The following is a 22,791-nucleotide window of genomic DNA, read 5'->3' as shown; positions in this document are numbered from 1 at the left end:
AAAATAAATAAGGAAACACAAGCTTTAAATGATACATTAAACAAGATGGACTTAATTGATATTTATAGGACATTTCCTCCAAACACAACAGAATACACATTTTTCTCAAGTGCTCATGGAATATTCTCCAAGATAGATCATATCTTGGGTCACAAATCAAGCCTTGGTAAATTTAAGAAAACTGAAATTGTATCAAGTATCTTTTCTGACCACAATGCTGTGAGACTAGATATCAATTACAGAAAAAGATCTGTAAAATATACAAACACACGGAGGCTAAACAATACACTACTTAATAACGAAGTGATCACTGAAGAAATCAAAGAGGAAATCAAAAAATACCTAGAAACAAATGACAATGGAGACACGACGACCCAAAACCTATGGGATGCAGCAAAAGCAGTTCTAAGAGGGAAGTTTATAGCAACACAATCCTATCTTAAGAAACAGGAAACATCCCAAAAAACAACCTAACCTTGCACCTAAAGCAATTAGAGAAAGAAGAACAAAAAAAGCCCCAAAGTTAGCAGAAGGAAAGAAATCATAAAGATCAGATCAGAAATAAATGAAAAAGAAATGAAGGAAACGATAGCAAAGATCAATAAAACTAAAAGCTGGTTCTTTGAGAAGATAAACAAAATTGATAAACCATTAGCCAGACTCATCAAGAAAAAAAGGGAGAAGACTCAAATCAATAGAATTAGAAATGGAAAAGAAGTAACAACTGACACTGCAGAAATAAAAAAGATCATGAGAGATTACTACAAGCAACTCTATGCCAATAAAATGCACAACCTGGAAGAAATGGACAAATTCTTAGAAATGCACAACCTGCCAAGACTGAATCAGGAAGAAATAGAAAATATGAACAGACCAATCACAAGCACTGAAATTGAAACTGTGATTAAAAATCTTCCAACAAACAAAAGCCCAGGACCAGATGGCTTCACAGGCGAATTCTATCAAACATTTAGAGAAGAGCTAACACCTATCCTTCTCAAACTCTTCCAAAATACAGCAGAGGGAGGAACACTCCCAAACTCATTCTACGAGGCCACCATCACCCTGATACCAAAACCAGACAAGGATGTCACAAAGAAAGAAAACTACAGGCCAATATCACTGATGAACATAGATACAAAAATCCTCAACAAAATACTAGCAAACAGAATCCAACAGCACATTAAGAGGATCATACACCATGATCAGGTGGGGTATATTCCAGGAATGCAAGGATTCTTCAGTATACGCAAATCGATCAATGTGATACACCATATTAACAAATTGAAGGAGAAAAACCATATGGTCATCTCAATAGATGCAGAGAAAGCTTTCGACAAAATTCAACACCCATTTATGATAAAAACCCTCCAGAAAGTAGGCATAGAGGGAACTTTCCTCAACATAATAAAGGCCATATATGACAAACCCACAGCCAACATCATCCTCAATGGTGAAAAACTGAAAGCATTTCCACTAAGATCAGGAACAAGACAAGGTTGCCCACTCTCACCACTATCATTCAACATAGTTTTGGAAGTTTTAGCCACAGCAATCAGAGAAGAAAAGGAAATAAATGGAATCCAAATCGGAAAAGAAGAAGTAAAGCTGTCACTGTTTGCAGATGACATGATACTATAAATAGAGAATCCTAAAGATGCTACCAGAAAACTACTAGAGCTAATCAATGAATTTGGTAAAGTAGCAGGATACAAAATTAATGCACAGAAATCTCTGGCATTCCTATACACTAATGATGAAAAATCTGAAAGTGAAATCAAGAAAACACTCCCATTTACATTGCAACAAAAAGAATAAAATATCTAGGAATAAACCTACTTAAGGAGGCAAAAGACCTGTATGCAGAAAATTATAAGACACTGATGAAAGAAATTAAAGATGATACAAATAGATGGAGAGATATACCATGTTCTTGCATAGGAAGAATCAACATTGTGAAAATGACTCTACTACCCAAAGCAATCTACAGATTCAATGCAATCCCTATCAAACTACCACTGGCATTTTTCACAGAACTAGAACAAAAAATTTCACAATTTGTATGGAAACACAAAAGACCCAGAATAGCCAAAGCAATCTTGAGAACAAAAAATGAACGGAGCTGGGGGTATCAGGCTCCCCGACTTCAGACTATACTACAAAGCTGAAGTAATCAAGACAGTATGGTACTGGCACAAAAACAGAAAGATAGATCAATGGAACAGGATAGAAAGCCCAGAGATAAACCCAGGCACATATGGTCACCTTATCTTTGATAAAGGAGGCAGGAATGTACAGTGGCAAAAGGACAGCCTCTTCAATAAGTGGTGCTGGGAAAACTGGACAGGTACATGTAAAAGTATGAGATTAGAACATTCCCTAACACCATACACAAAAATAAGCTCAAAATGGATTAAAGACCTAAATGTAAGGCCAGAAACTATCAAACTCTTAGAGGAAAACATAGGCAGAACACTCTATGACATAAATCACAGCAAGATCCTTTTTGATCCACCTCCTAGAGAAATGCAAATAAAAACAAAAATAAACAAATGGGACCTAATGAAACTTCAAAGCTTTTGCACAGCAAAGGAAACCATAAACAAGACCAAAAGACAACCCTCAGAATGGGAGAAAATATTGGCAAATGAAGCAACTGACAAAGGATTAATCTCCAAAATTTAAAAGCAGTTCATGCAGCTCAATAACAAAAAAACAAACAACCCAATCCAAAAATGGGCAGAAGACCTAAACAGACATTTCTCCAAAGAAGATATACAGGCTGCCAACAAACACATGAAGAAATGCTCAACATCATTAATCATTAGAGAAATGCAAATCAAAACTACAATGAGATATCATCTCACACCAGTCAGAATGGCCATCATCAAAAAATCTAGAAACAATAAATGCTGGACAGGGTGTGGAGAAAAGGGAACACTCTTGCACTGCTGGTGGGAATGTGAATTGGTACAGCCACTATGGAGAACAGTATGGAGGTTCCTTAAAAAACTACAAATAGAACTACCATATGACCCAGCAATCCCACTACTGGGCATATACCCTGAGAAAACCATAATTCAAAAAGAGTCATGTACCAAAATGTTCATTGCAGCTCTATTTACAATAGCCAGAAGATGGAAACAACCTAAGCGTCCATCATCGGATGAATGGATAAAGAAGATGTGGCACATATATACAATGGAATATTACTCAGCCATAAAAAAAAATGAAATTAAGCTATTTGTAATGAAGTGGATGGACCTAGAGTGTGTCATACAGAGTGAAGTAAGTCAGAAAGAGAAAGACAAATACCGTATACTAACACATATATATGGAATCTAAGAAAAAAAATGTCATAAAGAACCTAGCGGTAAGACAGGAATAAAGACACAGACCTACTAGAGAATGGATTTGAGGATATGGGGAGGGGGAAGGGTAAGCTGTGACAAAGTGAGAGAGTGGCATGGACATATATACACTACCAAACGTAAAATAGCTAGCTAGTGGGAAGCAGCCGCATAGCACAGGGAGATCAGCTCAGTGCTTTGTGACCACCTAGTGGGGTGAGATAGGGAGGGTGGGAGGGAGGGAGGCGCAAGAGGGAAGAGATATGGGAACATATGTATATGTATAACTGATTCACTTTGTTATAAAGCAGCAACTAACACACCATTGTAAAGCAATTATACTCCAATAAAGATGTAAAAAAAAGTGGCTTTCTTCTATTTGAGGCTTTCCTCGCCTAAAATAAATAAATAAATAAATAAATTACCATACAATCAGGAATTCTACTCCTAGGTAATCTATTCAAAATATACGAAGAAGTATGTCCATACAAAGACTTGTATACAAATGTTCCTAGCAGCATTATTCCTAATCATGGAAATAATCCAAATGTTCATCAGCTGGCTAATGGAGAAACAAAATATGACATATATTCATATGACGGAATATTAATTACTCAGCAATTAAAGGAATAAAGTACTGACAAATGCTAGGACACGAATGGAGCTCAAACACATATGATAAGTGAAATAAATACAAGCTAGATGTATACTGTATGATTCTCCACCCCCTCCACCCCCAACAGCACGGCTTGCGGGATCTTAGTTCCCTGACCAGGGACTGAACCCGGACTACAGCAGTGAAAGCACCGAGTCCTAACCACTGGACCACTAGGGAACTCCCTGTAAGATTCCATTTATATGAAATGTCCAGAAAAGGCAAATCTTTTAAGACAGAAAGCAAATTAGTGGCTGCCTCGGGGTGAGGTGGAAATAGGAAATGAATGCAGACAGGCACAAGACATTTTTCTGGTGAAAGAAATTTTCTAAAACTGAATTGCGGTGATGGCTGAAAAAACCTGTATGTGTACTAAAACCCATTTTATTACACACTTTAACAAAGTGAGTTCTATGGTATATAATTAGACCTTAACAGAGCTCTTTTAAAAGTAAAAGATTATAATGACCTTATAAATTGATGAGTATTCCCTCTTTTTTATACTTTGAAATAAAGTATGATTAGGAACATAATTATTTACTCCTTGAATGTCTGGTACAACTTGCTAGTGAAAAATAGTCAGGAACTTGTGTTTTCCTTGTAGGAAAATTAAAAGTTGATTTCTTTAACAAATGTAAGACTATTTTAGTGTTTCTGAATCTGTTTAACCTAAAGCTTTCAAATGTACTGGCAAACACAGAAAAAAAAAAAAAAGAAGAAGCAAGAAGGGAGACAGAGACTATGGAAGGAGATGAAAATTTCAAAAAACTATCAATATCCAGGGAAACTTAAGAAATTTCTGTATCTATGAGACAAGAACAGGATGCCATTTAAAATAAAAATTCAGAGAAAAGAAAAGAACATTTAGAAATTAAAACTATGAAAGCAGAATTTAAAAATTCAACAGAAAGGTTGAAAGCTTTGAGTTTAGGAAATCTCCTAGTACGGCAAAATGATAGAGATGCAAAATACTTAAGAAAAATTAAGAAAATTAAAGGATGAGTCCAAAAGGTCCAACATTCAAATAATAAGAGTTCCAGAAAACAAAGAGAAGGAAATTATCAAAAAATAATTCAAGAAAATTTCTCAAAACGGAAGGATTTGAGTTTCTAGATGGAAAGAACCCACGACGTAGTCAGGACACTAGTTGAAGAAAACAAGCCTAAATGACACAGAACCTTAGGATAAAGATCCAAAAAGTTTCAAGACAAAAAGTACAAATTAAATACAAAAGGTTAATAACTGAGTAACTTTGAATTTCTCAGGAAAACCAATGGAGAGACTTCCCTGGTGGTCCAGTGGCTAAGACTCCACACTCCCAATGCAGCAGGCCCAGGTTCAATCTCTGGTCAGGGAACTAGATCCCACGTGCCACAACTAAAGATCCCGTATGCCAAAACTAAGACCCAGCGCAGCCAAATAAATAAATAAATAAATATTTTTAAAAAAAGAAAAGAAAGAAAAAGAAGAAAGAAAACCAATGGAGACAAAAAGAAATTCTGAGGGAAAATAATCCTCACCTCATATCTGGCTAAATGTCAAATAAATTTGAGGGTAGACCAAAGACTTTCCAGACATGCAAAGACTGAAAGAATGTACCTCAAGCACTTTCTACAGAAAAAGCAGTCCATAAACAAAGGAATACACCAAGAAAAAGCCACGAGATCAATTTCTGGTTAAAAATGAAAGACTGAACACATGCATCTATTTTTACATCCTCCAGAACGACAAAACATTATAAAAAGGAGATTTTAAAAAATTCACAATGATATGACTCAAAACAAAAGCAACTAATCAGGACAGAGTTTTGGTGAGGGGGCATGAAAATGTTCTGATATTGGATAGTGGTGATGGTTGTCAAGTTCCAGGAATACAATAAAAACCACTGAACTGACTGGGAAAGGGCACCTAGCTCCATATTCCACCTGACTTCTTCAACTCCCTCTACTCTCTTTCTACAAATGGACCTGCTGTCTCTACTAGAACACATAATTAAAAAGCATATTCAATATCTCCCTCCTACAAAGTAACCTGTTTAATCTCCCCAAAATGCTTATCCAGTCCTTTTTCACATTACGCTCAGATCAAGCTCCCTATAGCTTCCCCACTATCCCAGTCGTACTTGTTGGGACCCAAAGGATAAATTTAATGCTTCTTTCATGTGATAGACTTTATTCAAAGAGTTAAAGGATGCTACCAAATCCCCTACTTCAAGCTAAATATTCCTCATTCCTTTAACTGTTTCTCACATGGCTCAAGTATTACCATAGTCCTGTTTATTCTTATATGCTCCTCTGTATCTCATTTAGAATGTGGTCCCTAAATCTAAACACAATACATGCACTATCATATGACAGGTAATACATTTTTGGAGAATACATGAATAAACGGAAAAGAATGAACACTTTAACCATATCCCTTTCCAATATTCCATTTCTATTACTGCAGTTTGTGATTTAAAAGCATTTTTTTGGCATCCATAGCCCATTGACTACTCATACAGCTCCTCTTGCTAAGAAAAATTTCTACCACCTTTTAAAAAAATTAATTAATTATTTACTTATTGACTGGTTGATTGACTGATTGATTGCTGCGCCGGGTCTTAGTTGTGGCATGCCGGCTCTTAGTTGCAGCATGCATGCGGGCTCTTGTTCCCCAACCAGGGATCGAACCTGGGCACCATGCATTGGAAGCATGGAGTCTTACCCACTGGACCACCAGGGAAGCCCCTCTACCACCTTTTAACATGTTTTTCTTTAGGCTTTTTTTTTTTTTTGTAGCCTTTAGGCTTTTATCACTGTAATTTTGTATTGAACAAAACTGCACACATGAAGAATATAAAATCTAAGCTAGACAAATGCTTTGGGCCTTAGTTTTTACATCTGGAGAATGTAAACAACCTGTGCTATCTAGATCATGAGGTAGTGAAAAGCATGAATTAAAGCAATTTATTTGGAAGTACAATGAAAACTATAAAATATGAAAGCTTAAGTTTCTATTAGGACTCCACTTCTAATTTTACCAATGATGGTTTTAGATGGCTTAGGAAAGCCTGCACAAATACCTCCTGAACAAGTTTAATGAAGAATCCAAAACATAAATATCTACTTCAATTCCCTATGTCCTCAATCCACTGTATCACCACACAACAGAAATGTGTGTGAGAATTTCAGAAACCATACAAATATTTCATGCTCATGGCAGTTACAAGGTTTACTTTATAGTTCAAAACACTAAGAAATTTAATAAATACCTGTGGTTCAAAACCCATGTCAAACATTCTGTCTGCTTCATCTAAAACAACATAAGTCACTCTTCGAAGATTTGTAACCCGACCTAACATGAGGAAAAAAAATAAAGACAAAAAGAAAACTAAAAATCAGTCACAATTCATTTTATGACTACCAAAATCTTTAAAAAACTGTAAAGGGAACTAAAATGCCTGACTTAACCAGAGGGGTGAGTTAGGTATCTTTAAACAGTGAAAAGAAATTTTGGTTTACAATATCTTATCTACTGGCAAATACTTTCTGACAATGGGTATATGAGGCCCTTTATTTTGTCAAACTCGTCTCTTGCATACCATCATAGGGCCTGAAGAACCTGTAAAATTCAGAAAACAGCCCTCTCCAAAACACATCATAAAACTAAGACTGAGATGGAGCATCGAGCCACATCAGCCATTATCTGACAGCATCACCTAGGAAAAAACATATTAGAGATTACAGCGTATGTGTGGAAAGCAAGTTCCAGTGCTAACTACTTCAGACGCAGAAAATCTCTCTTTACAATACTTTATGTAGTACATAACCTACTTATATACAGTTAGAAGCTTCTAATGGGCATGTCAAAACATAAATAAGAAGCTATTCAATATCACTAGGTAACTAACATATTACACAAAAATTTTAAAAACCAATGTATTACATAGATACATTTTTCTATACAAAGATATAAATCCTATTTTACACAGTGCTCCCACTGGTTTAAATAAATGCAACTGGCTTCTTAGCCAGAAAAAACTAAATACATAGACAGGAAACCCTTTCTAAAGGATTAACACAAGCATTTCTATCAACTGTTGATTCAATCACCTGGCAAAAACATGTATAAAACAGTTATTAAATATAAACCAAAAGGACAGATAAAGGGAAAAGATAAAATTAATCAAGATGAATTTCAGGAGGAGACAATCAATGCAGCATTGAGAAAAAACAAGGAATTATTTCATTAGCATTCAATCCAAAACTTTTCATATGCTATACAAGCACAATGACTTATCAATACCAATGTCACTTTACCAACTTCATGTAGAATTAGAATTAAGAGTACACAGAAATCCAAGCAAAATGCTATTAGAAACATGCATTACTCAAAGTTTTAAATACTCTACGATATATATATACTGAATACTACAATGGAAACGTTTGAAAGCATTTTCTTCAAAAAAGAGAAATGTGCCAAAATAAATGCTTTCTAATATTTAAGTATTCCATACTAACATGTGCAGCCCCAATTAGTTTTGCAAGATTGGGAACAGCATTAAATTACCTACCTTTGATGGTTTAAGTCTCGGAAGCCCAGTTCTATAAATCTTGAAGGGCCTTTCTCCACAGAAGTTAAATAATGTCAACAGTTTAGTAACAGTTTTGATAGGGAATAATTTAACAAAGCACAATATTTGAGCTAAAAACATGCAAATTTACAAAAGGTAAATTTTCTTGAAGCTGCAAGATCTTAACTTATCTAGTATTGTAAGAAAGTACTAGCTCCTATGGAGAAAATGTCTAAATTGTACAATTAAAAAGAAATAGTCCCCCACCCTTTTAGAAGCAAAGCTAGGCCAAAATTGAATTAAGAATCCATGTTAAGTGCTTAAAAAAAAAAAAAAAATCAGATGGAGTAGTTGTGAAAAAAAATTTTTTTAATTAAATTGCAAAAATATTATGAATACTTGCAACAAAAGCTTGTTACAATACAAATTTCAAGATATTACAGCTTCAAGAAGAAATGTAGAAACCTTTGGTGGTTTCTTGTTTCTGCTTTAACAAAAATGTACAGAATTCAAAAAGGAGAAAAGAGAACAAAAAACGAACAACAACAACAACAAAACCCCAACACCCCTGACTTACCACTGTTAGCTGCTAACATGTCAATCATTCGACCAGGTGTGCAAACAATAATTTCAGCACCTCTTTTCAGCTCAGCAATCTAATAAGAAAAGATGAAATTTTATAGTGTATTTATCACTAATGTTTCTTTACAAACTTGAAAATACTGACTGAGGTCCTTGCAGAGCTCCATAACATAAGACAGCCAGGTCTGATTAGAAGACACCAAAGCCTCCTGCTTAATTCTTTGGAATGCTGGAGCACTAATAAAGGAATAGGAAGCAGCAGAAAGACCACATGATGCTGTAACTTTGAAATCAATGAAAACCAGAGGTTTTTACCAATTTTAATTTGACACAACTCCTCAAAACCAAGAAAGGAATATGAGAGAGCAGTAAATAAAGAAATTTGATAGATCAATGTTTTTCAAATTGAGATTTGTTTCCATTAGTGAATCACAAAATCAGTAAGTCACAACCTGCATTTTAAAAATGAAATAGAATGGAAAACACTAGACTTTGTTAGACATTATAAAACTTTGTTTGACTTCTATATAAATATGCATGCGTGTACCACCTTATTTTGTAACTGTATTTACTACAGGCTATGGCCAAAATAACTGACACAGATAAACTTAGAAAACTAAGTTCAAGCGTTTAAAATAGCATTGGGATAACAAAAGCAAATATTCCCAAGATGTGTCTAAAATCTGAGAAGTCCTGGTGGTTTGGGGGTTAAATATGTTCAGAAAACGCCACTTAATTTATCCCATTTTTTTCTAGCATCACAATATACATTAGCTTATTAACAACTAAGAAGTCTTGCAGAAAAGAAAATTTTAACTTTGCATAGTCCAACATTTCCAAAACTTATTTGACCACAGAACCCAGTATTTTTCCTTCTTCTAGTTAAAGCAAAATATCTGATGACTAGCATTCTTTAGAAGACATGTGGAGAAATGCCAATCTAAAGAGAGTGAATGAAGGTATGTTTAAATAATTCTCACTAAAATCATTTAAGAATGCAGATGAAACTCTGATATTAATACACCCCACTCAAAACCACCTTTTAAAGATGTCATTTAGATTAGAGAAAATAAATGTTGATCCAGGAACCATAAGACCTAGATTCTAGGACAAAGTCTTACTAAGCTAAAGACTTTGGTCAACTTAACCTTTCTGAACATCTGTAAAATGGAAAAAATAATCTGCTTCCTTGAGCAGGGAAAGACAAGCACGGGAAAGCTAAGATATGAAAATGACTCAAAAATTCTAAAATATAACTTTAACATAATTCATTCTTACTATTATTTTCACACCTCATTTTAAAGATTTTAGAAGCAATCAATACAGAAAACACTAAAGCAAAAAATCACTTTTACATTATTAAGTCATTCAATTTTTAAAAAGACTGGAAAAACTGAATGTTCCTTTTATAACTACCTGCTCACTGATTCCTGTTCCTCCATAAACACAGACCACTCTAAGGCCCAAGGTCTTCGAAAACTTCTTACATTCTTTAGTAATTTGTAAAGCCAGTTCTCGAGTTGGAGTCATGATGACAGCTGAAAAGATAAATGTCAAAAGCCTAACCACCAAAATTCTTGAGAGGCTAAGCTTTATAGTGTTAAATTTAACCTCTGCAATCAAGTTCAGATCTTAGTCTAAATTTTGTTTTAATTTGTTTTATGCACCTTTGAGAATCCTATTTCAAAAGTTTTGTAATAGCAGAGATTGTGGTGAAGGATAATTTTAAGAAGGTTTTAAGAACATGCTATAGGAAGATAAATGAGAGTTAAATACCTTACTCAACCATCAGGAAAATACTTGGTTGAAAAGAATGCAAATCATTCTCAACTGCAAATCACAGAGCAAAGATAATCAAGTGACTCACTGTGCTGAAGAGCCATGCCGTGGCTTCCGGAAACAACCTTGGTCTGAGGGACACAGACAGAGGAGAAATATACTGTGCCCTCTGTTGCCAAGAGAGGAGTTGAACAACTTTCCAAAACCCTACTCAAATTTGGAGAAGAGATCTCTGCCAAATGAATCAAGAAAACTGAATCTAAAGACCTAATCCTGAATGAAATGTTGGCACTACAGCCTTTTAAGGCCAAAAAAAGAAAGAAAAGAAAAATACACTTCCCTACAATCTTCTATGTTGAGTTTATAGATCCACTGATACGGGCTAAGAACAAACCTCAACATAAATAAACAGATAGATGCACGAGGAGTCTACCTGCCGAGTCAGAGTTTAAAAACTGAGCTGTGCCAGGAGAGGCTGTTTTTGTACTTCTGAGATGTCACTCCAGAGCTCTGAAGATTCTCACTCCACCTGCTGGTAAGGGGAAATCAGCCCCAAAGTGCCAAATTTATAAAGGAAATGTACATAAAGACATCTTTATTGTTATAATTAACATTACAAAGCATCAGGTCTTTCTGATTAACGGACAACGAAGTTGTTAACTGAAAAAATAGTTTAATGAAAGGAATTGTACCTATTGGCCCCTCTCCTTCTTCTAATGACCTCTGATCCATGATGTGTCTAAACATAGGCAACAGAAAGGCAATGGTCTTTCCACTTCCTGTCTTGGCAATACCAATCAAATCTCGTCCAGACATTATAGCAGGAATCGCCTGGGTTTGGATTGGCGTAGGCTTTTCATAACCATGCCTTAAAAAGCAAACCAAAGGAAGACAAGGTAAGAACTGTGATCTCTGGGTCCCTCAAACTGTAAAAGTTTTCCAAAATGTGTATCCATACAATGAAAAGGAATGAAGTACTGAGACATTCTACATCATGGATGATGTAGAAATATTTGAAAATACTATGCTAATTGAAAGAAGCCAGTCACAAAAGACTATATTAGTATGATCTTATTTATATGAAATGTCCAGAATAGAAAAATCTATAAAAATAGTAGATGAGAGGTTGCCTAATGTGGAGGAGAAAGGAGAAAACTGACTACTAATGGATCCAGGCCTCTTTCGGGGATAATGAAAATATTCTAAAATTAGATTACAGTAATGACTGCACAACTCCATAAATATACTAAAAATCATCAAATTGTAAACTTAAAGGGTAAATTTTATGGTATGTAAATTATATCTCAATAAAGCTGTTTAAGAAAAAATAATCAAGTTTTCCCATTAGAGTAAAAATGTAAGCAGAGGAATTACTTGCATAAAGGGCTATTTTTAGTAGCAAGATATTGAAAAATGTGGACAACTACTGAACACTTACTTTTTGAGAGAATTTAAGATCTTCATAGAAATCCCACACTGAACCCAAGATTTAATTGGTTTGGGGCAACCTTTTCCCTTGACAATAATGCCCTCCATTTCCAACCGAAATACATTCACTTCTACAAAACAAAATCCAGATTAAAAACTCTTAAATATTGTTCTAATAGTGCCTTCTACTTTTCAGTGAGGCATGGAAAGATTAAAAATTTTCAATTCTTTTCTAGTGCTCCTGAAGATAATTCCATAGAAAAGCTACGTGACAAAGCACTGAACAGCTCAGAGAGACAACTAAAGCGATTACTGTTGCAACCAATTAGGAACAAAAGAAACACTCCAATTTCTACAATTTCGCTTTTATTTTGACTTAAATTGTACCAGCAATAAAAGAACAATGATTGACAAGTAATACAACCACTTGTTCTTTAAGCAAGGGTTGCCCAGATTATCCTTATTCTATCAATATCACACAGATTCACATTGGTTCCTAACTCTCAAATATCAGAAAAGGTTAACAATATTTTATTTGCTAACTTCACATGAAGAGTATTTTTGATGCTAAAAATCTCAACTACATGAGCCAAACTAATTTTTCCTCATTTTTTTTAATGTTTCCAAAAACATACTAATTCCTCACTGCTCCAAATCTTTGCGGATGTTGTCCTACCCTCTAGAATGACTTCTCGCCTTCTAGTTCCCTCTCATTTCTCCAGGTAAGCCAGGCAAATTCCTCCTACTCATGCATCAACTCACAGGCCTATCAACATTCCTCCCAGGCAAGGTGAAGTGTACTCCCTCTGTTCCCACAATAACCAATAAATGAATAAAAAAATTCTACCCTCTTGAGACATTTTTGCCAGTTCTGGAACTTCAACATAAAAGTTTTTTCTGAATTGTTCATATTCAATTTTTCCATGATCCACTGGTTCTAGAAGCTTTCTCTGCTTTGTCTGATAACCTGTAAGGGCAGTCTGAAGATCAACTTCTTCCTCCTCTGAAGAATACTATAATTAAAAAAGAAAAATTAAGAGCTAAATCCATTACTACTTTCTCCTATGGGAAGAAATATTCCTAGTTTTAAAGATCCTCCTCTCCTACAAAATATTCTTTGGCTTTTACTTTACTTTCTGAATTTTCCAACTTAGTTTATTTTTTCTTTGCCCTTATAGAAAGCTATAATAACAATATAAAGCTAAAATAAAAAAATAATTTTAACACGGCTTTAATAAAGTTTTCCTATAGTTTTCTCTATATAAATCTTTACAATGAGTGCTAATAGGAAAAAAAAGTTAATTTATTCTGTCACTTCATTTCTTCTCTCCCTATTCTATGTCTGGGATGAGCTGATGAGGGACAAGCAGGAATCAAAAAGTGGGCATACACTTGTGCAGCAACACGGATGAACCTAGAGAATATCATACTATGTGAATTTAGTCAGACAGAGACAGACAAATATTATATGAGATCACTTATACGTGGAATCTAAAAAATAATACAAATGAATTTATTTGCAAAACAGAAACAGACGCAGAAAACAAACTTAGGGCTATCAAAGGGGAAAGGGGAAGGGGAGGGATAAATTAGGAGTATGGGATTAACAGACACAAACTGCTATACATAAAATAAACAACAAGGATTCACTGTATAGCACAGGGAACTATATGCAATATCATGTAACAACTGAAAATGGAAAAGAATCTAAAATATATATATATGTATATATGTATGTGTTTGTGTGTATGTGTATATATATGTATATATACGTACAGACAGATATATATATCTGAATCACTTTGCTGTATACCTGAAACTAACACTGCATTATAAATCAACTATACTTCAATTAAAAAAAAAAAAGTGGGCATACAGCAAGAGGTCAAAGATGTTAGAATGTTCTACCAATTTGAATATGCGGCTACAATACTGTTGAGAATAGCAAGAATTTCTCCTAAGAGTAACTGAAAAGCACACTTCCATCAATGCTTTCTTATAAATACTTCTAGGACAGTATCGCAAACAAAGTCAAAAATGAATGAAGGGGGATTCCCTGGTGGCGCAGTGGTTGAGAGCCCATCTGCCAATGCAGGGGACACAGGTTCGAGCTCTGGTCCGGGAGGATCACACATGCTGCGGAGCAACTAAGCCCATGTGCCACAACTACTGAGCCTGTGCTCCAGAGCCTGCGTGCCACAACTCCTGAGGCCTGGGCGCCTAGAGCCCATGCTCTGCAGCAAGAGAAGCCACTGTAATGAGAGGCCCATGCACCGCAGCGGGGAGTAGCTCCCACTCACCACAACCGGAGAAGGCCCGCACACAGCAACGAAGACCCAACGCAGCCATAAATAAATAAATTTTTAAAAATTAATGAATAATTACCTCCATGGCATCCTGGTCATTCTCCATTAGCTCACCTTTCTTCTTATCAGAATCTACGACTGCTTTTTTGGTTGTGACAACAGTGACAACTTTTGTGACTGTTGGCCCAGACTTCTAAAAAAAGAATATAAAATGTAAAGTTGAAACACAAATTATACACCAAATGAAACACAATGATAACTGTCACAATTTATAATTTGAATTAACTTAGTTGTTAGTGACAACTTAATGAAAAAACAAAAAGTGGTCTGCTTTCTCCTTACTGACTTGCTTGAATTTAAAAATGTAGGTACTTCCCTGGTGGTCCAGTGGTTAAGAATCTGCCTTCCAATGCAGGGGATGTGGGTTTGATCCCTGGTCGGGGAACTAAGATCCCACATGCCACAACTACTGAGCCCGCACGCCACAACTAGAGAAGCCCACAATCCCGCAACTAGAGAAGCCCACATGCCGCAACGAAGATCCTGCATGCCGCAACTAAGACCCGATGCAACCAAATAAATATTTAAAAAAAAATTTTTTTTAATGTAATACAATTTCATTATATTTTGTAACACATTAATAATATAGGTAATGCAGTATATAATATATAATTTTATATAATATTATGTAATATAATTTATTTTAAAAATACTACTAAATGGTACTTTTCACTCATTCAACAAGCCAAATACTATTCTGGGACCTTAGGATAAATCAATAAACAAGACAGGTACGATAAAGATCACTGCTCTTGGGACGGTTTTAGAAGAAGGAATAAACACAACAAAAAATTAATTTATATAATTTTTCAAAAGGTAATAAATGCTTTTAAGAAAAAGAAAAACTAGAGTAAAGAGGATCAGGAGCATAAAAGATGGGAGTGCTGGAGAAGGACCTATTCAGGGCTTACTGAAGAGGACCTACTGAAGAGGACCTACTGAGAAGGCAACAAGTAAGAAAAAATACTAAACAAAGATGATGGTAGTTAACAGTGACTTCTAAAAGAACATTTGCAGTTAAAATTCACTAGTATCTCTGCTATTTAGAAAAGCACTGACACTTCTGAGATGGGGAAGGAAACAAAATCATTAACTTTATAAAGCCATGCATGTCAGCAGTAGGTCAATGCACCAATGAATTCAAGTTACCCAGTTAGGAATGTAAATCTTTAAAAATAGGAGAAAATTCCATACCTTTTCATTTCCCCCACCACCTTTCACACTTCTCATATTAAACTTTTTTACTTCCTCTTTCACTTCTTCCATGTAAGCATCTAATGGATCTAACTCCTCACCCTCCATTTCATTTCCTTCCTTTTCAGCCTCTGCAGGATCATCTTCATCATCTAAAATATCAGAGTACACTTTCTTTGAATTTGTGTTTCAAAAGGAAATACTTCACAATGAGACCACACACCCCCCCCATTAAAGCCTTTTCTCTTACTACCCAAACACCTTCCTTACCAATTAACACAGGCACAACGCAGTTCAAATACTCACACTGGCAAGGTTTTAAATCCAGCAGGTATTAGTTTTGAATAATACTAATAAAAGAAATAAATTATAAATTATTAAACTGAAAGAGGAAGAAAGACTAATATGTCTAAAAAATGGATCTCCAGTATTGTTTTACAACTACACTAGCAGAAGCAGAACTAAAAACTCTGTCTGCTAAAATGGTATGTTTATTTCTTACAATTATGTTTCTTTAAATGACACAAAGAAAAAATAATAGCACATTCTTAAAGACAATCTAATGTTTTTTACATAACTAAGATATCATCACCACTTAAAGGTATAATCCATTTATCTATTTAGTTCAACTTTCACAGAAAATGAAAAATTCACAGGAATTTTCACAGAGAAAATGGAGCAAAATTCCCTTTTCCTATAATATCTCACACTCTTCCACTTTACTAAAATCTTAAACATCAATATCAGATGTGGAGGGGAAATGTTTCTCTTATAATTTATGAAAAAATCAGAGGGACTTGAAAACATGCCCTTAACTTACCCTCATTACTAACATTGGAAGTAAAAAATTAAAGAGCTATTTACTGACTATGCCCATAAGCACCTAACTCTCCACTCTAAGGTAAAATCAGTGATCCTTACCAAACACTACTATACAATTTTAAAATTTAATGTAAACATTAAAAGGGGCGTTTAAAAATCTCAAAATGAAACTAGTGATTCTACTTCTAGGTATATACCCAAAAGAACTGAAAGTTGGAACTCAATCAGATAGTTGCACACCAATTCTCATAGAAGCATTATTCACAATACCCAAAAGACGGAAACTTATATATGCAGCAACAGATGAATAGGTAAACAAAATGCAGTATATATGTACCATGTAATACTATCCAGCCTTAAAAAAGAAGGAAATTCTGAGACATGCTACAACATGGATGAAACTTGAAGACACTTTGCTAAGTGAAATAAGCCAGACACAAAAAAGACAAATATTGTATGATTCCACTTATATGAGGTACCTAAAATAGGCAATTCACAGAATCAGAAAGTGGATTTGAAGTTACCAGAAATGGGCGGGAGGGGGACAGGATGGAGAATTATTGTTGAATGAAGTACAGAGTTTTTGTTTAGTTCTGGAAATGGACAGTGGTGAAGGCTGCACAACACTGTGAATGTGCTTAATTGTCACTGAATTGTACACTTAAAAATGGTTAAAATAGTAAACATTATGTATGTTTTTCCACAATAAAAATGGCCTATTACTCATAATTCTAGAATATTCTACATGAATTGTTATATAGTCTATTAGTCTAACAAATCAATATACCATCATCATCTTCTAAACTCCACTTTTTCCCTTGTTTCATCTCTTCAATTTCCTTTTTCAGTTCCCCTATGTTTTCCATGGCCTTTTTACGTTGTTCTTCCCGCCATTTCTCTACCCTTTCTTTTCGCTTTCTCATTTCTTCTTCTAGCTTATTCTGGTCAAAGTTCTTGGGGGGGAAAAAAAAAGAGAAACAGAGAGAGGGAAATAAGGATCAACAATTTTACTCCAAGTGACATTCCAGATAACTTCTCCAAAGTATAAAAAATGGAAAAATAGATGTACACAAAACTCCTGAAAATAGATGTACACAAAACTCCTAAATTTAGACCAGATTTAGATCATACATCTTTTAAATATATTCAGGAATAAACTAGCAAAATGAAATCACAATAAAAAGCATCTTCAACTAAGAAAGCAGACACACTTCAAACACCATAAATTAATCTCATTTTAGTTACAAGCAATATGCACACATGAATTCAATTTCTCCCTCTAAGTGGAAACTAAATGAACTAGCAAAGTTCCCTAGTTATTAGTTATTCTCAACTTTAAATCCTCCAAACTCCTCCAAGACTGCCTCCATGAAAAGCAATTTTCTATTACAAATTACTGAGTAAATGAAAGCTATTTATCAACATGATTAAGAAGTTTTGATCTTTTAGCCTTTAGGTCTAGGTTTCCTAGGAACAGCCATTCTAAAGCCTGTATCAAGATTATTAATAATACTCTCAAAAGGAGAGAGCAAATCATTTGCACAATCATAATCAGGGACTTAAAGATTAAGCATTATAGAAATCAAAATTTTAGACACGCTACCTTACAGGTAGTTATGGAAATACACATGTATAAAAGTCAAAGAAAATATTAATAAATGATAATGATGATGGCATTTTGGGCACCTAGGATTACAGAGAATTATTTCTGACTTTCCAAGTATTTTATAATACAGTTATATTATGTTTGTATTTTTAAAATAAGTTTACTTCTTAAACAAACAAAAAGCTTTGATCCTGAATTTATATCCTTTATAATAATTCCATCCTCTCTGAAGATGAGCCCCAGAAAGCTCATGTGTTTTTCTCAAGATCACCCCACTCATTCAAGACTAGTAGAAACTAGATCAGAAACCAGACTCCCAGACTTCTTGTGTTATATCTTTTCTTAGATACACCGCTCAGAAAGCAGGTCCCTTAAAAAAAAAAAAACACTAAACAAATAGAACTCAAAAAAAAAAAGAAAAAAAAGTGAAGCTATAATATATTCTAAAATGGGCAAAAGATATGACTAGGCATTCTAAGAAAAGTGCAAATAGTAAATAAACTTAAAATATCTTATTTAATAGTTTACATTATGTTCACAGCATTTAAAAATATTTACTCATATTTAAAGATAAGTAACTCAAAATAACAAGAAACCAATTACACTGGCAAAAATTAAAATTTGAAATATCCATGTTAGCAAGAATGTGAAGAAACAGACATTTTCATATGTCTAAAATTGTAAAACTTATACAACTTTTTTGGAGAGCAATTTGATACTATTCATCAAAATGTTAAATGTATACAGCCAGCCCTCTGTGTCTGTGAGTCCACATCCTCAGAATTCAACAAACTGTGGATCAAAAGTATTCAGGAAAAAAAATTCCAGAAAGTTCCAAAAATCAAAACTTGAATTTGCCCCATGCTGGCAACTGTTCACATAGCATTTACATTATGTTTACAACTATTCACACAGCATTTATGTCATATTAGGTATCATAAGTAATCTAGAGATGACAATGTATGCAGGGAGGATATGTGTAAGTTATACTACATCATTTTATATAAGGGACTTGAACATCTGAAGATTTTGGTATCTGCAAGAGTCCTATAGCCAATGCCCCTAGGATACTGAGGGAAAGCTATATATATATACCCATTGACAAAGTCATTTATTTTACTGATACCAATTTACCCTATACTATATTCACAAAACACATGTGTACAAGGATTAATATATCATTGTTTATAACTACAGACTGGAGACAGCCTAAATATCCATCTACTTTTTTTCAACAAAACACTATGCAGGCATTACAAACAACAAGCTCTACCTCTGTATGCAGCTACAGAAAGATATCCAATATTTAACAAACGAAAACAGAAAGGCATTCTACTTCTTAAGTTAGATAGTTCGTATACTGCTATTTATTACTCTTAAGACCTTACATATTGATAAAATAATTCATAATTTAAAAGTGACAAAAAGCAAGGCACAGAATGGTGCATATAGTATGATCACATTTTGCACATAAAATTAGATAATTTGTATAGATATGCAACTTTTTTCTGAAAAATTTTCTCATGGGACAACTATTATTTTACCTGTTTATTTTACAAATCTATTATCATTTACTTAAAAATAAAACACACAACATTAAAAAATAAGAATTTGTCACTACAGAAACAAATTTGATATTATACGATTACTTATGTTAGTAAACATACACCGGCATCCTTTTCTTTTTCATCCTCTTTGTCATCTTTGTCTTTTTTCTTCTCTTTAGAACTTTCCCCACTATCTGTTTTCTCTTTGGACCTAGACCTACCAAAAAAGAGAGAGACAGAAAGGGACATCATCTATTTGTTTTTGGAAACATTAATTTTAGAATACTTAGACTTGTATTTTACTTTTTATGTAAGAAATAAACTTCCAAGAGTCAACTGAATTTTTATATACCATTAATAAACACTTTGGAAATAAAATGAAGAATTAATCCCATGAAACTAACTGCAAATATTATTAGATATCTGGAAATTGACCAAAGGAAAACTGGACACAGCATATAAAAATAATTACAAAATTTAAATAACAAAATTAAAATTTAACAAATGGAGAAATACACGAAGACATTAATAGTCTACAAGACAACTGATATATGTAATAATATTTAAAATCCCAACAGGCGGGGCTTCCCTGGTGGCGCAGTGGTTGAGAGTCCGCCTGCTGATGCAGGGGACACAGGTTCGTGCCCCGATCCAGGAAGATCCCACATGCCGTGCAGCGGCTGGGCCCGTGAGCCATGGCCGCTGAGCCTGCGCGTCCAGAGCCTGTGCTCCGCAACGGGAGAGGCCACAGCAGTGAGAGGCCTGCATACCGCAAAAAAAAAAAAAAAAAAATCCCAATAGGCTTGCATTTTGACCCTACTTAGGGCATCTAATAATGAATAAAATCCCTTAATTGTAATGTAATCAAATTAGTTGACCTTTTTCCCTCCTTTATGATTGGTGCTTTTTAAAGCATCTTAGAAATTTTTCCAACTTTGATGAAGATACTCTAGAGGTAAAGAAGATATTCTCTAGTACAAACTCCTAAAAAGTTTATAGCTTTGCCATCTAATTTGGTTTTTAATCTGTTTGGAAATGCTTTTTGCGCACAGAATGAGGTAGCCAGTCCTATTTTATTAAAGGATAGCAAATGTCCCTAACACCATTTATTGGAAAATCTTTGTCCTACTATTTACAATGTCACCACTGTCATTTATCAAATGACCTTATATGCATGGATCTGATTCTGAGTTCTTTATATGGTTCCAGTGATCTACGTGTCTATCCTTACAATAAAGCAACACTCTTAATTTCTATAACTTTATGACAAGTCTTGATACCTGGTAGTGCAAGCTCTCATAACTTGTTCTTCAAAAGTGTTTATGCCCTTTGCATTCCTAATTTTATAATCAGCTTATCAAATACTTTTCTATTCATGTCTGCTAAGAACTTTTAAACATCAATGTATGTTGAAGTTAGTAAGATGCTTGTCCTGAATCTACTTAGATAACCAAGACTTTTCTCCTTGAATCTTATTAATGTAGAGGATCATACTGATTGATTTTCCAATGTTAAACCAACCTTCCATTCCTGGAATAAATCCAACTAGTTTATGATTGTATTATCTTTTTTATATATTGTTAAAAGCAGCATGCTAATCCTTTATGTTTAGACTGAGTATAGCCTATAATCTTTTTTCACACTGCCCTTGTCAGGTTTTCCTCAATCATCTTATTAATTTTCTTCATTTTATGAATGTTTCTTCTTTCTTAAGTCTTTGTTCCTCAAAAGTATCATTACAGAGTAAAAAGACAAACCAGAGTAATATATCTGCCCCTCACATAAATGACAAAAAACAACTATCCAGAATATTTAAAAACAAAACCCCCCTATAAATCAAGTTTTAACGACAGAAACAACCCAATAGGAAAATGAGCAAAACATTTAAACATGTACTTTAGAAAAGAGGAAATCTGAATGACCAAGAAACATATGAAAAAGTGTTCAACTTCATTAGTAATCAAGGAAATGCAAATTAAAACCATAATGATATTGCTATTACATGTCTAACAAATAAACAAAAATCAAAAGGACTGACAATACCTAATACTGGCAAGGGTATGGAGGGATACAATTCTCATATACTGCTGGAAGTATAATTAGTACAAACTCCTTGGAAAGCATTTCGGATTACTTAGTTAAAATGAAGCTATGTTTATTCTATGACCATGTAACTTCACTCCTATATATATACACCCAAGGGAAACTCATACACATGTATACTAGGATATATATACAAAAATGTTCATAATAGCCCCAAAGTTAAAACAACCCAAACATCCATCTCAGTAGAATGGATAAATAAATAGTGGTATATTTATACCACAGAATAGTGTTCAGCAATAAAAATAAACTACTGTTATGAGCAACACAGATAACTCTCGATGTTGAGCAAAAACGCAAAAGACAAGACTCATTCATGTAAAGTTAAAAAACATATAAATCTAGACTATTCTTTTTCCAGTTATACACACAGGTGGTAAAACTATAAGGAAACAATTAGGACACAAATTACTAGCACAAAAGTCAGGAGTGTTTTTTTTGTGTGTGTACGCGGGCCTCTCACTGCTGTGGCCTCTCCTGTTGCGGAGCACAGGCTCTGGATGCACAGGCTCAGCGGCCATGGCTCACGGGCCCAGCCACTCCACGGCATGTGGGATCCTCCCGGACCGGGGCACGAACCCGTGTCCCCTGCATTGGCAGGCGGACTCTCAACCACTGTGCCACCAGGGAAGTCCCCAGGAGTGTTTTTATATAGGGAAGGAGGGAGCTGGGTTAGGGAAGGGACATGCAGGGCTTCCGGGGGTACAGAAAATGTTCTATTTCTTGACTTTGGTGGCAGTTACATGGATCTTGCTTTATAATTATTTAATAAACTGCATGTTTATATTTCACTCATTTCTCTGA

At 34.6% G+C, this 22,791-nt stretch overlaps 1 protein-coding gene across 5 annotated transcripts in view; it reads right to left on the bottom strand.

Moving 5' to 3' along the window:
* DDX46 (DEAD-box helicase 46) overlaps window positions 1–22,791 on the bottom strand; it is a 58,378-nt gene that overhangs the window by 30,901 nt on the left and 4,686 nt on the right. For 3 of the 5 annotated variants that reach the window (XM_022588836.2, XM_022588837.2, XM_089908446.1), the window contains exons 4-13: window positions 20,005–20,101; window positions 17,519–17,684; window positions 15,910–16,061; window positions 14,735–14,848; window positions 13,197–13,362; window positions 12,360–12,480; window positions 11,614–11,789; window positions 10,559–10,680; window positions 9,138–9,216; window positions 7,259–7,341 (exon numbers count right to left, since the gene is read on the bottom strand). In XM_022588836.2, coding sequence (XP_022444544.1) covers window positions 7,259–7,341; window positions 9,138–9,216; window positions 10,559–10,680; window positions 11,614–11,789; window positions 12,360–12,480; window positions 13,197–13,362; window positions 14,735–14,848; window positions 15,910–16,061; window positions 17,519–17,684; window positions 20,005–20,101 — 1,276 coding nt within the window. The remainder of the gene's footprint in view (window positions 1–7,258; window positions 7,342–9,137; window positions 9,217–10,558; window positions 10,681–11,613; window positions 11,790–12,359; window positions 12,481–13,196; window positions 13,363–14,734; window positions 14,849–15,909; window positions 16,062–17,518; window positions 17,685–20,004; window positions 20,102–22,791) is intronic. The other 2 variants (XM_089908444.1, XM_089908445.1) reach the window with 2 other exon arrangements.

The sequence above is a fragment of the Delphinapterus leucas genome, chromosome 3 (assembly GCF_059928025.1).
Source record: "Delphinapterus leucas isolate spDelLeu-1000000601 "Yukka" chromosome 3, BTC_Dleu_Yukka2, whole genome shotgun sequence".
NCBI lineage: Eukaryota > Metazoa > Chordata > Mammalia > Artiodactyla > Monodontidae > Delphinapterus > Delphinapterus leucas.
Note: the sequence above shows the minus strand (reverse complement) of the source record. Positions and strands in the feature narration are given on the sequence as shown.